The 18,364-nt window shown below is 38.0% G+C and overlaps 1 protein-coding gene across 1 annotated transcript; it reads left to right on the top strand.

Annotated features, from left to right (window-relative positions):
- The first annotated feature begins 8,519 nt into the window (after positions 1-8,519).
- On the top strand, positions 8,520-9,014 carry LOC135274821 (small integral membrane protein 26-like). Its single transcript, XM_064375801.1, has one exon. It carries the CDS (start codon positions 8,560-8,562, stop codon positions 8,854-8,856), a length of 297 nt encoding a protein of 98 aa, XP_064231871.1. The 5' UTR covers positions 8,520-8,559; the 3' UTR covers positions 8,857-9,014.
- The last annotated feature ends 9,350 nt before the right edge of the window (positions 9,015-18,364 follow it).

Below are 18,364 nucleotides of genomic sequence, written 5' to 3'. Positions count from 1 at the left end.
ACATGTTTTCACTTATAAAAGGGAGTTGAGCAATGAAGACACATGGACACAGAGATGGGAACAACACTCACTGGGCCTGTCACGGGAGGCTAGGGGGTGGGGAGGGCATTAGGAAAAAGAGCTAATGCGGGCTGGGCTTAATATCTAGGTGACGGGTTGATAGGTGCAGCAAACCACCATGGCACAGGTTTACCTATGTAACAATCCTGCACATCCTGCACACGTACCTCAGAAATTAAAAAAAACAGTGAAAGATGTAGGACTCTTCCTTTAGCTTGAACACTTCATTGTTCTAATTCCAAACTGCTATGTCTCAAGGGCGTAGGAGGCCTGGGGAGAGGGAGATAGAGGGGGCAACAGCCCCCATCACAACATGCAATGCACACCATTCATTAATCACCTTTGCCGTCTTATATGGGAATGGTTTGTGGCACCGCAAAACAACTGCAATAGTAACATCAAGAGTCAGTGATCATAGATCACCATAATGGATACGATAATAATTAAAAAGAATGAAATAACGTGAGAACTGCCAAAATGTGACACAAAGACATGAAGTGAGCACAGACTGTTAGAAAGTGGTGCCAATGCATATACATCATGGAATACTATGCAGCCATAAAAAACGATGAGTTCATGTCCTTTGCAGGGACATGGATGAATCTGGAAACCATCATTCTCAGCAAATGGACACAAGAACAGGAAACCAAACACCACATGTTTTCACTCATAGGCAGGTGACAAACAATGAGAACACATGAGCACAGGGAGGGGAACATCTCACACAGGGATAAGTTAGGAGGTGGGGGACCAGGGGAGGGGAGGGATAGCAGGGGGTGGGGGGTTGGGGAGGGATAACACCAGGAGAAGTGCCTGATGTAGGCAATGGGGGGACGAAGATAGCAAACCACCAAGGCATATGTGTGCCCATGCAACAATCCTGCAGGATGAGCACATGTACCCCAGAGCTTAACGTACAATTAAAAAAAGAAAGAAAGAAAGAAAAAATAAAAGAAAATGGTGCCGATGAACTTTTTCAATACAGGGTTGTGACAAACCTTTAATTTGTGAAACACACACACACATACACACAGTATCTGTGAAGCAAAATAAAGTGATGTCCAATAGAACAAGGTATGTTCGTACTCATTGTAAACAAGAGTGGGATATTGTCTGTCTCTGTGCAAATGCCCTGTGTCTCCTTGACATGATGAAACGTCCACTTTTTGGCGGGTCTACAGGCTTATGGATGTTGTTCCTGCTTCTTTGTGCTGTTTCCATTTTTGTTTGCTAAAAGCATAGCAGTCCTTATAGTTTCTCAGAAATAAGATGCTCCTGGACACCTTTGTACCATTTTGCATTTATTTTCTTTACTTACAATGATATTTGCTTTCCATTCCCACACGTCTGCCTTGCAAGTACCTGGATCTTTATATACAGCTGACACTTGAACAATGCAGGGGTTAAGGGGCACCAAACCCCATGCAGCTGAAAATCTGCATATAATTTTTGATTCTTCCAAAACATAAATACTAATAGTCTACTGTTGACCAGAAGCCTTGCCAATAACATAAACAGTTCATTAACAAATAATTTGTATATTATATGTATTATATACTGTATTCTTAAAAGTATGTAAGATAAAAGAAAATGTGATTAAGACAATCATAAGGAAGAGAAAATGTATTTGCTGCTCATTAAGTGGAAGCGGGATCATTATAAACATTATCCTCTTCATTTTCATATTGAGTGCTGAGGAGGAGAGAGAGGTGGGGTTGGTTTTATTGTCTCATGGGTGGCATAGGTGAAAAAAAAATGCACAGATAAGTGAATCCATGTAATTCCAACCTGTGCTGTCAAGGGTCAACTGAATGTCCCTTGAAAGCCACTGTGTTCTCACTGGAGAAAACTGTGGGGAATCTCTATTCTGCTACGCTTTGGACATTCTTGCATAATCAAAGTTGCCTTTCTTACTTTAATTGCATGCTTGTAGATCCTCATTTAAGAGTGCACATCTTGAAGCAGATAGGGCTCTTTAATTTGAAATCAAAACAAACTCAGCACATTGCACCTACTCAGCAAATTCTGAAAAAACAAACGAATATAATCTGATGCCACTGACTAGCATGTCACCCAGTTTCACGAATCAGAGTGCTCATCAAGTCACCAAACGCGTTCTTAAAAATACAGATATCGGAGATTATCCCAAGACACACTGAATCAGAAGTTCTGAGCTGGAATTCAAGACATGGGTTTCTAACAAACACCCCCATTGATTCTCAAGCAGCCAGCGAAAAACATTTGAGGATCATTAATCAATCCATCTCAGATGCACGATCGCATTATCTTATTCCTGATAACGGGCTTTCAACTTTATTGGGTAAAAATCTGCATTTGTTTGTAGCACCAAGAGTCTATGACATCATAGACATTGAACTGGTAATGTTGCAGCTATCCACAGATAATTAACCACTGTTTGCAGTCACATGTAAACAATCTGCTGGATATTTCTATAGTCAATTTAAGTTCTGGGCCTTTGAGCTCTTAAGTACATGTCATGCCATCTTAGAATAGACCAGAAGATGGCAACATGACTTCATGAAATGTGCTGGGGCTATTTCATGGACTTAGCCACAAGGTGACAGCATTGCATGGGGATTTGAGTTGACTAGTCACTCAAAAAACTGCTTAAAGACTGTTTTTCTAGTTGAAGCCTCCTAACCCAAGTTGATTTAAAAGCAAGCTTTACTTTCTCAGAATTTTCTAAAGGTGACTGTTTAAAAGATCACATCCACTATGAGATTTGCATTGTTTCAGGTAAAACATATCCCTTGACAGGTTAGTACTTGAAATGTGAGCAGAAATGTTGTTTACAGGTTTGCTTTCTCATAAAATGAAAATTTTCCATGAATAGGATGACACCATCCATCCTTGTCAATGGTTAGTGACTTCAGAGGAGGGCTAGATGTAGGCTTTGAAAGGTTTGTAACGATTTGTAAGACACAAGTCCATTCCTCAAGCATGCGGTCCATCAGGGGACCAAGGACATCAGTAGCTGAGCCAGCCGCGCTCGCCCAGGGCTCTGACCATCCCAGGCAAGACTATGGGTCAGCCCTACCAGAGTCTCCAGGTTTTCAAGAAGACTGGATATTTCCTTGTGGAGTCTCCCAAATGTCCAATATTGGCAACTAACACCAGTAATTTAAATCAGGACAAACAAAATACAACTGTGAGCCAAATTCAACCTTGGCCTGCCAGCTAGCAGCTCCTGTGTTCCTGGAAGAGTTAGGAAGACCAGAAGTCGGGCTGGAAGGGGTCAGAAGGGGATGTCTGGGCCAGGACAGCAACAGTGTTTGCCTTTGGTTTTCTCCCAGGGAAAAGCACATTTAAATAATCTCTCAAACACTCATCACCATAAGAGAACACAGATTTTAATGGAAGTATTGTTTTATTCAAAGGAGTCTGCAAAAGAAGTATCCACTATTTGAATTTTTAAATAGTATTAAAACATCTCCTTAGATTATTTTCCTTGGCTTTACTGGTGGGGGAATCATGGTTCTACTTGTGCCATAGAAATATTTTCATAAGTAATAATTGCCTTAATATTTCTAGGTGACTCATTTAATTTTTTGTCTATATTGGAAATTTGTCACTTTTTCTGATTATGAAAGTAAAACATGCCCCTTGGGGACAGGAAGTGGGGGGACCTAAAAGAATATATAAACACTTTATAAACTATAAAAAGTAATTAATATTCCTTTGCAATGCTCCCCTTCTCTCTCATCATGGTAACGAGTTTGTGTGTGATTTTTCAGACTTTTTCTGTGCATTTAAAAACATATCAATATGAGATAAATATGCAAATCTAAGTTTTCATAGTTTTGGGGTTTGTTTCACAGAGACATATGATGGTTTTTAATCTACCTTTTCATGATATAATATCATTTGATGAATTGATTGATATATTGATTTGATTCTTCTTGGAAATCATTATCCACAATACACAGAAAAGATCTGTGTTCAAATTGGAGCCCCACCATTTACTGGTAGTGTTAGATGAAATCCTCAACTAGTTTCTGTCTTTAATGTGAATATTTCTGGTCTCTCACAATTAAGCAGAAGGCTGGCTTTGGTTAAAATGCATAATATTTTTAACATGTGAAGCAAGCGTTCACTTATGGCTATTGAAATAAAATGATTAATTTAATTTTAATCATGCATGACCATCAACTCATTAAATGCCATCTTGATGACTGTTGTGATATTTATGACTTTTTCTTGACCTTTCAATATAGTGAATTATTTTAATAGATTTGTATTAAGAATCTATTCTTGCATCTTGGTACAAACTTTTTTTCACTGTACCATATTTGTCTTATAATGTTCTGCTCAATTCTTTGATAGGATGTGAGATCGCAATACAGTTTTATTTCTTCAGTTTCTATGCAGACCTTTTAAGGTTCGGCATGATTATTATGCTGGTCTTACAAAAATGGTTTTGGATGTTTTTTCTTTTGCTATGAAACATTTAAAATGGCATCAGCATAACCTTTTCTTTAATAATGTGAAAGGGATTTGTATCAGTCGGCCTGGTGCTTTTTAGGATAAAGCTCTTAGACAGTTTTCTTAATTTTTTAAAAGAAATTTCTTTTTTGTTTGTTTTTTGAGAAGGAGTTTCACTCTTCTTACCCAGGCTGGAGTGCAATGGCGCGATCTCGGCTCACCACAACCTCTGCCTCCTGGGTTCAGGCAATTCTCCTGCCTCAGCCTCCTGAGTAGCTGGGATTATAGGCACGCACCACCACACGCAGCTAGTTTTTTGTATTTTTAGTAGAGACAGGGTTTCACCATGTTGACCAGGATGGTCTCGATCTCTTGACCTTGTGATCCACCCACCTCGGCCTCCCAAAGTGCTGGGATTACAGGCGTGAGCCACCACGCCCGGCCTGAAAGAAATTTCTTACAGAAATCAGATTAAGTTTTGGGGCATATTGCAGTCACTTAGAAATTTCTTTCAAAAATGCTGATGCTCAAGCTTGACATAAATGTTAAATTAGAATATCTGGGGGTATGGGCATACATTAGTTCAGTTTAGTTAAGCTTTTATTTTTAAACCAACCTCCTACTTCCACAATTCTAATGTGCAGCAAGGATTGAGAAATGCTACTAGGTCTCTACCTCTTTTGAGTCAATTTTAATAAATAGCAAGTTCACCCACTTCATCTGTGTTTAGTTGCTGTTTTTTGTGTATACTGCTGAATATACATGTGTTTGTGACATTTGTATTGTAGATTTTCTTTCCAAGTCAGCTTTGTCGGTAGTTGATCTGGTTCTAAAGAAGAGCCAAGCTGGGCATGGTAGCTCACACCTGTAATCCCAGTGCTTTGACAGGCCAAGGCAAGGGGAGTTCAAGGCCAGCTTGGGCAACACAGCAAGATCCTGTCTCTAAAAAAATAATAAAAGTAAAAATAATTAGCCAGGTGCGGTGGCATGCCCTGTAGTCCCAGCTACTTGGGAGGTCGAGGCAGGATTATCCCTTGAATCTAGGAGGTCAAGTCTGCAATAAACTATGATTTTACCACTGTACTCTAGCCTGAGTGACTGAGCAAAACCCTGTCTCTGAAAAATACATAAATAGAAATAGAGCCAGCACTAGGATTAATGTATTCTTTTTCTTTTAAATCTAGTTATATACTCCTAATCTTAATTAAATTTTTCCTTTTCCTTTCCTTACATTTATTTTTTGTCTTTTTCTTATTGAGCTGGTTATTTAGTTCATTTACTTTCTCACATTCTTCTTCAATAATGTCAATGTCTAACATAAATTTGGCTCCCCACACAGTGTTAGTCATATTCTAGTGTTGTCATTTTGATTTCCTTGATATTTTGGGATTTGAAGTTTAACATTCTTGTTTTTTATTAACCTAAGATAAAAATCAATTTTAAAAATTAATGGTTCAAAATATTTTGTTGCATTTAAAACTGTATCCCAATTTTATATTACTTAAATAATTTGTTCTGTAGTTCTCCTTTTAATAATTTTCTGTACCCTAATATGGTCAGTTTTTATAACTTTTCCATGGATACATAGAAAGTTACATTGTCTTTTTGCTGTGCACTGTCATTGTGTCATTTCTGTCTTTCATACTCAGTGCTTTTTCTGTTAATTTCTCCTTTTATTTATATCCTGTAGACATTGCCTCAAGTATTGTGAAGTTTTGTAACTTGGTACTTAAAGACTCATGTTCAACATACTTGCGCTATGTATTGGTTTTTCATTATAAAATGTACTTGTATGGTTTATTTTTTCTTATCTCATAATAGTATTGAGATGCTTCCTTTCATTTCTTTTTTAAGGCTTCACTTACATGGAGTGTCTACTTATTGTTTTGCTTCCAACATTTCTCATTTGTTTTAATTTACCTATTTAATTAAATTTAATTTAATTTATCTATTTTTTTGAGACAGGTTCTCACTTTGTTGCCCAGGCTGGAGTTCAGTGTCATGATCTCGGCTCTCTGCAACCTCCATCTCCCAGGTTCAAGCAATTCTCCTGCCTCAGCCTCCTGAGTAACTGGGACTACAGGCACGTGCTACCACATCTGGCTATTTTTTTTTTAGTTTTTAGTAGGGAAGGGGTTTTGCCATGTTGGCCAGGCTGGTCTTCAACTCCTGACCTCAAGTGATTCTCCCACTGCAGCCTCCCAAAGTGCTGGGATTACAGACATGAGCCACTGAGTCTGGTCTTTTAATTTCTTATTTTTATATATTTAAGGATATAAGCACAGATTTCTTACATGCATATATGGTGTAGTGGTGACGTCTGGGCTTTTAGTGTACCCATAACTCAAAAAGTACCCAGCAGGTAATTTTTCAAATGTTCCACCTTTTTGAGTCTCCAAGATCTATTATTCCAACTTGTAGGTCCATGTGCAACCATTGTTTAGCTTCCGGTTATAAGTGAGAACATGCAGCATTTGACTCTCTGTTTCTGAGTTATTTCAGTTAAAATCATGGCCACCATGTTCAATCATGTTGTTGCAAAAGGCGTTTCATTCTTTTTCATGACTGAATAGTATTCCTTGATGTATATCGAATACATTTTCATTATCCACTCAACCATTGATTGACACTTAATTTGATTTCATGACTTCACTATTGTGAATAGTGCTGGAATAAATATATGCATACAGGTATCTTTTTGGTGTAGTGATTTCTTTCTCTTTGGGTGGATGCCAGTAGTATAATTGTTGGGTCAAATGGTGGTTCTATTTTTAGTTCTTTGAGAAATTTCCATACTGCTTTCCATTAAGGTACTAATTTCCATTTCCACCAACATTGTATGAGTTTTCTTTTCTCCACATTCTTGCTAACATCTATTGTTTCTTGACTTTTTAATAATGGCCTTTCTGACTGGTGTAAGGTGATATTTCATTGTGGTTTTAGTTTGCATTTCCCTGATGATTAGTAATGTTTGGCAATTTTTCTTGTTGGCCATTTACCTGTCTTCCATTGAAAAATGCCTGTTCATGTCTTTTGCCCACATTTTCATGGAGTTATTTGCTTTTTGCTGAGTCGTTTGAGCTCTGTGTAGATTCTGAATATTAACCCTTTGTCAGATGCATAGTGTGCAAATATTTGTCCTCATCTGTAGGTTGTTTGTTCTACTGATTATTTCTCTTCTTTTGCTCTGCAGAAGCTTTTTAGCTTAATTAAGTCCCATCTGTCTAGTTTTTTTTTTTTTTCTTGTTTGGTTGTGTTTCCTTTTGAATAAATTGTTTGCTTAAGCCAATGTCCAGAAGAGTTTTTTTCTAGGTTTCCCTCTATGGTCTTTATAATTTCAAGTGTTACTTTTAGGTCTTTAATCCATCTTGAATTATTTTTGTGTATGGTGAGAAGTACAAGTCCAGTCTTATTCTTCTGTAGTGGCTATCTAATAATCCCAGCACCATTTATTGAATAAGGTGTCCTTTCTCCACCATATATTTTTATTTATTTTGTCAAAGACCAGTTGGTTGTAGGTATGTGGCTTTATTTCTGGTTCTGTAGTCCGTTCCACTGACTATGTGTCTATTTTTATATCAGTACTGTTTTGATTACTATAGCCTTGTGGTGTAATTTGAAGTCAGGTAATGTGATACCTAGAACTTCTTTTCTTCCTTGAATTGCTTTGGCTGTTCAGGCTTTGTTTTGGTCTAATATAAATTTTAGAATTTTTTTCTAATTCCATGAAAATTACGTTGGTAATTCAATAGAAAGTGTGTTAAATCTTTAGATTGCTTTGGGCAGTATGATTATCTTAATGATATGTATTCTTCTAATATATGAACATATGATCTTTTTCCATTTGTTTGTGTCACCTACAGCTTCCTTCATCAGTGTTTTGCAGTTCTCCTTGTAAAGATCTTTCACCTCCTTGGTTAATACATTTTTTTTCTGGCTTTTACAAATGAGATTGTCTTGTTGAGTTTACCCTCAACTAGATTCTTATTGGTGTATAAAAATGCTACTGACGAGAATTGAGACCCTGCAAGAATTGAGGCCCTCGCCGGCGTACCCATGCCTCGAAACCCTTTCACGGCCTGGTATCGGCGGATGTCGGTAGTCTACGGGCTTGGCACCTGGTCTCTGTTGGGCTCACTGGTTTACGTAGGCCAGAAAATGATGAAGTCGTCAGGTGATGAAGTAGACCAAAAGCATGGCTCAACAAGTGAAATGTTCAGTGAACCATCTGAAACCCCAAAAGGATTTTATGTGGAAACAATTGTCACATATAAAGAAAATTTTGTTCCAATTATAGAAAAGATCCACAGCTATCGGAAATCATGGACTAGTGGCCGTGGGACAGAACCATGATTGGCTGCTGAATTCTGAAAACCAGGACTTGGTTTAACATTTAAATTTGATAGATGTCTTGATTCCCATTTTGTATTTGTGAAAAGTGCATGTATTTAAATTTTCTGTAAAACATAATCACTGATAATATGCACTAAATATTTTCTTGGAGAAAAAAAAAAAAAGCTACTGACAGCAAATCACACTGCCATGTGTGTACCTATGCAACAATCTTGCATGTTCTTCACATGTACCCCAAAACCTAAAATGCAATAAAAAAAGCTACTGATTCCTGTATATTGATTTTGTATCCTGAAACTTTACTACATTCATTTATGAAATCCAAGGATTTTTTTTGGCAGAGTCTTCAGGGTTATCTAGATATAGATCATTAAGATGAAAATTTTTTAAATATCTGAAATTAATGAAAGTGAAAACTTAACATACCCAGACCTGTGGGATATAGCAAAAGCACTGTGAAGAGGAAAGTTCATACCATTCAATACCTACATCATAAAAGTAAAAAGATCACAAATTGACAACTTAATGTTGAACCTCAAGAATCTAGAAAATAAGAACAAACCAAATCCAAAGTTAGCATAATAAAAGAAATGACAAAGATCAGATCAGAACTAAATGAAACAGAGATTTATAAAACCATACAAAAGACTGGTGAAACAAAAAGGTGAGGTCATTCAAAAAGATAAACAAAATTGATAAACCACTAGCCAGACTAACCAAGAAAAGAAAAGATCCAATAAACACAATCAGAGATGAAAAAGAAAATATTACAACTGATACCACAGAAATACAAAAGATCATCAGAGACCACTATGAACAACTATGTGTTCACAAACTAGAGAACCTAGCAGAAATGGATACATTCCTGGAATCATACAACCTCTTGAGATTGAACCAGAAAGAAAGAAACTCCTGAACAGACCAATATTGAGTAGCAAGATTGAATTAGTAATAAATAATCTCCCAACAGAATAAAAGCCCAGGACCAGATGGATTCACAGCTGAATGCTACAAAACAAACAGATAAGAGCTAATACCAATCCTTCTGAAACTATTCGAAAAAATTGAAAAGAAGGGAATTCTCCCTATCTCATTCTACAAGACTAGTATCACCCTGACACCAAAACCAGACAAGGGCACAACACACATACACACACAGAAAAAAAAAAACGCTGCAGAACTACAGATCAATATTCCTGATGAACATAGACAACATTTCTCATCTGTAGGTTGTTTGTTCTGCTGATTAGTTTGACAAAATTAATAATTTTTTAATTATTAATTTTAATTTGTTGAGGATTAATCCTCAACAAAATACTAGCAAATTAAACCCAACAGTACATCAAAAAGATAATACATCGTGATCATGTGGGATTTATCCCAAGGATGTAAGGATTGTACAACACATGTAAATTAATAAATGTGATACATCACATAAACAAAATTAAGGACAAATACTATATGATCATTTCAATAGATGCAGGAAAAAACCATTCAATAAAATTTAGCATCCCTTCATGATAAAAATCCTCAATAAACCAGGTATAGAAGAAATATATTTCAACATAATAAAGGCAATAGACAACAAATCCACAGCCAATGTTATACTTAATGGGGAAAAGTTGAAAGCATTCCCTTTGAGAACTAGAACAAGATAACGATGCTTATTTTCACCATTCTTAGGTAAAAACACAAATATGTTTGTTGACAAATGAGAAAAAGTATAATAACACAGGGAAAAGTTTCTTTTAATTAAAGGCATAATTGTTAAACAAAATTAATGTAACATTATCAAGAAAACAATCCTACATAGAGCAATGAAAGTCGGAAAACAGTTGAAAATTTTGTCAAAATATTATCTGCAATAACGTTTTCCATGTACTCGCTTCTCCCTGTACTTCCCTGCTCTCATATCTGCACAATACTTTCCTCTTTGTACATTTCCTTCACGTTTTTGCCTCATGTCCTCACAGACATTTTGGCAGTCAGGCAAGCAAGTGTATTTTTCATTTTACTAAGACGAAAGTAGAGACTCAAGAAATTAAATAATTTGTCAACTATCACACAGCTGAGAAATCTCTGAGACCAGACCCCGTTTGAGATCTTAACATATCGCCTTCAGTAGAACAATACCAATTTAGACTTGAATTGTCATAAAAGCTTATGCTCCAAATGCTATGTGTAAGGAAGACAGCAAAACGCACATACCACCTTAGATAAATCTTAGGTAAAAGTTTATAAGCATTTAACACTTGCAGTGTTAATTGAGGTAAGCTGGGACAATTCAGTTACTGGAAGCTTCTCAAGTTTACCTTATCCATTAACACTTTCAGGGAGAGGGGCTGAATGATTAACTTAGATTGCTGACAGTTACAAATTACTCTTGACTTAAAACTGATTCACTAGGCCTATGAATTCATGCTTGTTGGATAAGGTAAATTAAATAATTCTCAGTTATTTTAGATCAACAGAAAATGTTGTAGTTGAACTCTTAAGTTGTAGTGAGCCACCAACTCAGGCCTGTGTAACATCTGGGCTAAGGAGGATGTTCGTTATGGTTTACTCTTCTGCTTTTTATGTAAGACCATTTTTGTCTTTAAAGTCTTAGGCGTTTCTCATTCTCTGCTTCTCAGTGTTCTGACTTGCCTGAATCAAGCAAAAGTTTCTGCATCTACAAAACCAAGCAAGCCCCAACCATGTTTACATTCTTTTCCGCGTATTTCTTAGCCCAGCAGCACCTCAGCACTGAAGAGTGTTCAAGGGTAAACATCATTCTTTATATAGATTCCAAAAAGAGGTAACCCAAGCAAATATCATGTGACTAGAAGTCTTTGAAAGCTAATATTTAGTAACCTCTTGTGTTCTTCACTTTCAAAACATTTGTCTCTGGAAATAATGTGAGAACGAGTTTGTCAAGGGGAAGTCAAAGTGGACAAAACTCAATTCTCAGATATTGTTCTCTATGGGTGCCTAAGTAGGGGCTACGAGTTGAACAGATCAAAGAGACTACCTATAACAGCTATGGTTCTTTTGCAAAGAACAAAGACTGTAACTCCAGATTCAAACTCTATACCTCAGTCACATTTGGTAGAGGAAGAAAACCTTAGGATTTTAGTTTGGTGAATTTTAGAAATTTGAGGAGATAAAATTATGTGACATCAAGACAAAAGTACACGTTGCCAAATTTAAAGTTACTTACAATTTTGGTAGTTAAGTTCAATATTTTTAAAGTAAAGAGAAACCCTTTGATAATAAAAATAGATACTTGCTGTCAGACCTGTTTTTTAGACAGTGAAATGTTGAGTGGTGACTCTTTAAATAAAGCACAAACATTACATTTACATCAAAATTTAAATAACTTTTAAAAATGGATGATAGAATAAGTTTAATAGAACACATTCTTTAAACCAAATTAAAGATTTATTAAAGGATTACTAAAGTCTGCTTAGATGGTTGACAAATTCAAAATTACAACCAGATGCAGACAGGTGGTCAATTTTTGAACTGCAAACTGAATTTAAACCCATTTATATTATTTTTAACAGTAAAGAACAAATGTTACTTACATTTTTGAGAAAAGAGTTAAAATTATCTTCTCAAATTTAATACATTTAAAAATTAAAAATAAATCCAATCTAAATACATAGTTCTTATTACCACGAGAGATATAAGTAATCAGCTAGTACTTTGTAGCACAATAATTGACAATAATTCATTCACTCAACTGATCTTTAATAAGAACCTATGATATATCAGGTTCAGTGCAAGGGGCATGGGTAGAGTGTTGAACAAAGAAGATAAAATCCATTTTCTCCGGAGTTGGGAGTCTAGTTGGGGAGGAATAAATAAGCAGAGAGCCACAAGACAGAGAGTTAATTGCTATGATGAGAGAAGGACTGAGTTTACCGAGGGGTACCCAACCCATCAGGTAGAGTCAGAGAAGTGATAGACTAGTGGACTGTTTGGGTCTGTGGGTTGTCAGGAGGTAACCAAGTGAAGGGGAAAGTGTTTCCATGCCTTATGTACTTCAGAAGGGCTAACACCAACCTCACCATTAAGTGAGCTCTGTGAATTAGTAAAATGGCCTTCTCTTAGTGGGGAGCTAGGTGCTGATATACTATGGCTCTGTTTTTGACCAAGAGGCTTGTTTAGATTTAAGCGAGAAGAGAAGGAGCAAAGAGAGATGTAGTTGGGTCTCCAAATGCCTGGAATTAGAGGGATCTGTATCCTCAAAGGCCCCTCTCCGGGCATGGAGCATAGGCTGTATTCCAGATGTTCATGTTCAAAGGGGCTTGGAGAATTCTGTCTGATTTGTAACGAGATGATGGTGACAAAGAAGCACCTTTATCTTGGCTTCAATGAAACTCAACAAAAGGAGTCTATTGAACAGGTGCAGCCAGCAACTGGGAGACAGGAAGCATTGATTGTAGGGAGAAGGTAGAAAGTTCTAGACTGTATAGAAAGGAGTTTATCAAGAGCTGTACACACAGTCTTGTAACAATAACCTTACAAGGGTTCAGTGGATTCCTCTGTCTAGCCCAGAAAAAGCTAGCCACCAAGGATCACACGAGAGCCCCTGGGAATCTTTGGTGGGCTTCCAATGCATGGCCTGGGGAAGGAAGAGAAGATGAGACAAATCAGAGGGAAGCTGCTCAAATTTGTTCTATTTTAGTTGTGTTTTTGCTTATGCTCTTATGCTTCATTGAGCAAAAGCTGATTTGGCTTTAAAATTTTTTGAAAGTCTCAGATGTAGTTGTCCAGGCATATCTCCTAGCTTGATTATCTAGTAGCTGTGAATCCTTGGGGAATGTCACCTCTCTGTGCTTAGTGTTCCCTTGTGAGAATTTAGATAATAACGCCTACCTTAAAGGGGTGGTTGTGAGGATTATATGAGCAAAGCCATGTAAACTGTTTCACAAATGCCAGGAAGGCCACCAGGTGTGGTTCTGTAGATCGGGCACTGTAAAACCCTGGGAGGAGTCTGACGGTGCCTTGCTGAATTCTGAGGTTCTACATCTGCGTATCTGTATATGTTGGCTCTGGCAGGTATGTAGTAAGAAGGTGATAACTGGTACCCATTGTGAGGATGACAGGCAGAAACTTGTTTTAAGAGTAGAGTAAACATAGAAAAAAGAGAGAAGACGGCTATAATCAGGTGGTAGGTGGTAAAATGATGGCCCACCCACACCAATACTGAGCTAGAGCAGAAAAATGAAACGCGGGCCTCATGGGCTGGTGTATTATAAAGGACAGAGCTGTTCTGGCAATGCTATATATTCAGAGGCCTCAGTACTTGCTTCTAGGTAACCTTCTGCTAATCTTCCCTTGGGGAAAGGTATGACAGATGTGAATAATTTCTTTTATTTCTTTTTTTTTTTTGAAACAGAGTTTTGCTCTTGCTGCCCAGGCTGGAGTGCAGTGGTGTGATCTCGGCTCACTGCAACCTCTGCCTCCCAAGTTCAAGAAATTCTCCTGCCTCAGCCTTTCAGGTAGTTTTGTTTTGTTTTGTTTTTTTGAGACAGAGTCTCCTTCTGTTGCCCAGGCTGGAATGCAATAGCACAATCTCAGCTCACTGCAACCTCCACCTCCCAGGTTCAAGCAATTCTCCTGCCTCAGCCTCCTGAATATCTGGAATTACAGGCACCTGCCACCATGCTCATCTAATTTTTTGTATTTTAGTAGAGATGGGTTTTCACCATGTTGCCCAGGCTGGTCATGAACTCCTGAGCTCAGGCAATCCGCCCGCCTCGGCTTCCCAAAGTGTTGGGATTACAGGCATGAGCCACTGCATTCCGCCCATTCTGGCTTTTTGTTTCCATTGTTGACCCCCACACTGCTGCTGCCACCATTGCAGCCCTGAGTAAGAAGTCTCCTCCTCCTGATTTCTATTCTCCTGAGCATGCCTGTCATAAATCCTGTGGACTTCATTTGCCTTTGATCCTCTCTGACTTGCTGCTTGGTATTCAGAGCAGCAGAATGGATGCCTTTCTATTTCATCACCTTCATCCTGTCTGCTCAAATAGGAACGTGCCCTTTTATCAACATGCCTCATGGCTTGCCCCGACTCTGTCATTTCAGGGAAGAGATCTGACTTGTGACAGAACAAGGAAATCAGAGCTGCTGGGCTGAGAAACACAAGAGCTCTTGAGGTGATTGTAAGGATCTTCTAGGAATAATGAGGGGAGAGTGGATTGTGCACAGGCGACTGTACTCCTTGGCATTCAGGAAACATCTTAGTCAGGGAGCATGCACCCGCTCAGGCTAATAAACACTCAAGCATCAGTTTCAAGGACAGGCAATAATTCAGGCTCTTGTACCCCAAAGCAAAATTATACTGATGATCATTAGTTTTGGGATTTCTTCTTATCTTTCAAATCATTTTTGAACAAGGGCACACTTTTAATTTTTTTGTAACCCTTAGCTCTCTTAAGAGTCATGAACATTTAATACACAGAAAAAAAAAATCAGGAATACAGCTGATGTTAGGGCATGGTCACAGATGCCTCAAAATACATTTTTACATGAGCCGGGGATATTCCATGGGAAAGAAAGGCAGCTACATTTTTATGTGTGGTGTGATTTTACTCATTTTACATGTAACTTTTCTCTCCAAAAAAATCTATCACTCTCCTTGCTAAATAGAGTGAATAGTCCTTTTGCAGAGAAAAGTTACATGTAAAATGTGTTTTTACATGTATACATTAATTATATATAAACATATATATATATACATCTTATGTATACATACACATATTATAGATATATCTCTCTCTCTCTCTATATATATATATATATATAATTGCTATCTCCTTTTGCAAAAAGGAATCTCAATAGATATTGCTAGCCTAGACAACACCATAAGGCTCAGTTCAGGGTTTTCCAGGGTAGATCTGACCAAGCATATTGAGGGACATTTTGCTTGCACCTTAAGGGAGTCCCCACTTTCTTTTTTATTCAGTAGATAGAATGTTTCTAGGAAAGGATGGCAGTGGAATCTCCCAAGGATTGCACACAGAAACACCCCTGAAGACACAGGCCTCCTAGAACTGCAGATTCTCCTGTTGAGACCAGATCCTCTGAGACTCTCACTATGACTGAACTGCCTGAGCTGCCCATAACTTGTAGGTAGCCAACTCTGCTCCAGAGGGCCACAGTTCTATGCTACATCCTTTCTGCTTCCAGTTATAACACTGTCACACACAACAGGATCATCTTGCAATATGTGAACTGACGCTCACCTAGGAGGTCCAGCCCTCCCTCTCCTCCCTGTGCCTTTCTCCCAGAAAAAGAAGTATATAAGAATTTTGAGGGACTGTCTTAGTCCTTTCTCATGCTAATATAAAGACATATCTGAGAAAGGATAATTTATAAAGAAAAGACAGATTTAATGGAGTCACAGTTCGACATGGCTGGGGAGGCCTCAAGATCTTGGTGGAAGACGGAGAAATAAAGGTATGTCTTACATGGCAGCAGGCAAGAGAGCATGTCCAGGGGAGCTCCCTTTATAAAGCCATCAGATCCCTTGAGACTTATTCATTATCACCAGAACAGCACAGGAAAGGCCCCCATGATTCAGTTACCTCCCACTGGGTTCCCCCAACAACACATGGGATTATGGGAGCTATAATTCAAGATGAGATTTCAGTTGTGACACAGCCAAACCATATTAAGGATGCTCCCATTATCTGTCTTCCTATCCTCCATCTTCTACAGACACACACACAGACACACATACACACACACACACACACACACACACACACACTCAGTGCTATTGAATTCCAGGCATTCTGAGGACAAGGCTGAATTTATTCAGGATCCTGGTGTATAGACTCTGCTTGTGATTTATGGCTTCTCTTCCTCACACTTCCTGGTTAAAACCTCTTATACACAATCTTACGGAATCATCTGTTTGGAAAAAAATGCAAATGGTTGTGATTCAATTTATTTACCCCTCTCTTTCCAGAGGAGGAATGGTTTAAGCTGCATCTCATGTGATCTCAGGGGACACAGAATTATTTCTAGAAGTTCCTTTAAAAAAAGAGGCTTATATTGAAATTATCTACTTTCTTAGAGCCCTTGAGCTGGAATCCTAGCACATCACAAACAATGCTGAAGGAATGTGAAAACTTCAAGAAATTAATCCCTAAGAGATGGTCTGCATTTTATCCAGATAACCTGATAACCTCTAATTTATACCTAAGGCACCCAGGAACATGGGCAGTATCAGTTTTTGTTGTTTATTTTTGTAATAAATAAATTCTCCCTTGGCTTAACCCAGTCTCTTCTACCACCTAAGCCCCATTTCTCTTGTTCTAGACATCCTGGCAATAGAGAATGGAGAATGACAGGTCTGCTTTCTCTTCTTAGAAGTCATTGAGCTTGTGAAGCAGGGCCTTTTCTCTCTTTGTGCAATTCTGATTCTTCCCTTCATTACCATACCATTGGCATGAGCTCCATGCCCAGTATTCAGCATCTGCACAGTATTCGGCACCTGGGTCCATTTGCCAGAGATTGACAATGTGCCTAGCATCAGGGAGAGGAGTTCATCACACAAAGAAACTATGTTGGAGACTTTAGTTTTGATTCACAGGTAAGAGAAAGAAAGAAAGAAAGGAAGGAAGGAAAAAAGGAAAGAAAAGAGAGAGGGAGGGAGGAAGGAGGGAGGGAAAGAAGTGGGAATTTCAACAGCAATTCTTAGAACCATTCCGTGAAAACGTTTCTCAGATAAATTATGCACAATTAGTTCCCTAAGTGTACATACAAGGCATCTCTGTGAACTGTGCCTTTTCTGCTTCTGTCCTACTTGCATGCATGCCTGCAATGGAAATCAATATTGCAATTAAGGTGAGCAAGGGCACCTCCTCTCCAACCCTGTCAGCAATCATAGACCTTTGTTTATTCACTAGTTTTTCTTCTTGATTTCTCTTTTGTATTCTTGTATAATGATGATTAAAGGGGCTTCTGCCTGTCCCTCTGAGGGTCATGCTTTGCACTAGACTACCTTTCTTATAACTTACCCTTTAAGATCCAGTTCACTCATTAACCTTTGCATCATGTTATTCGTCCAGCAGACAATATTTTGCTTGAACGCTTCTGGTGATAGAAGAGCCCTAGTTCCTTATGGTGTCTTTGCACTATATTCTTAGAAAGGTTCCCATATGTTCAGCCATATTTAGACCTTCCTATATCTTATGCATATTGATTCAGATTCCACTCTTCTTGTTTCATAGGTTTACTTGTTCTGGAACCAATAGCACAGCTTTGTCTTGATTATGGTTTAATTTTCTTCCTTAGATTCAGCTATTTTGCACCTCAGAGGATTATAACCAAGAGTCAAATGAATTGGCTGTTTGGTTTCTCCCTAGTCCATGTCACTGGCAAATTTGCTCAACATAAACTCAACTTCTTTATTTCATCATGGATAAAAATGCTGATCAAAACAAGTCTGAGAGCTGAATTTGGGGTAGGTTTGGAGTTGTTCAGCATTGCTGGAATCCAGTGAGAA

This window comes from Aotus nancymaae, unplaced genomic scaffold, assembly GCF_030222135.1.
Source record: "Aotus nancymaae isolate 86718 unplaced genomic scaffold, 86718_ANA_hifiasm-v0.15.2.pri h1tg000014l, whole genome shotgun sequence".
NCBI lineage: Eukaryota > Metazoa > Chordata > Mammalia > Primates > Aotidae > Aotus > Aotus nancymaae.
This window is presented reverse-complemented; position numbering and strand designations above follow the sequence as displayed.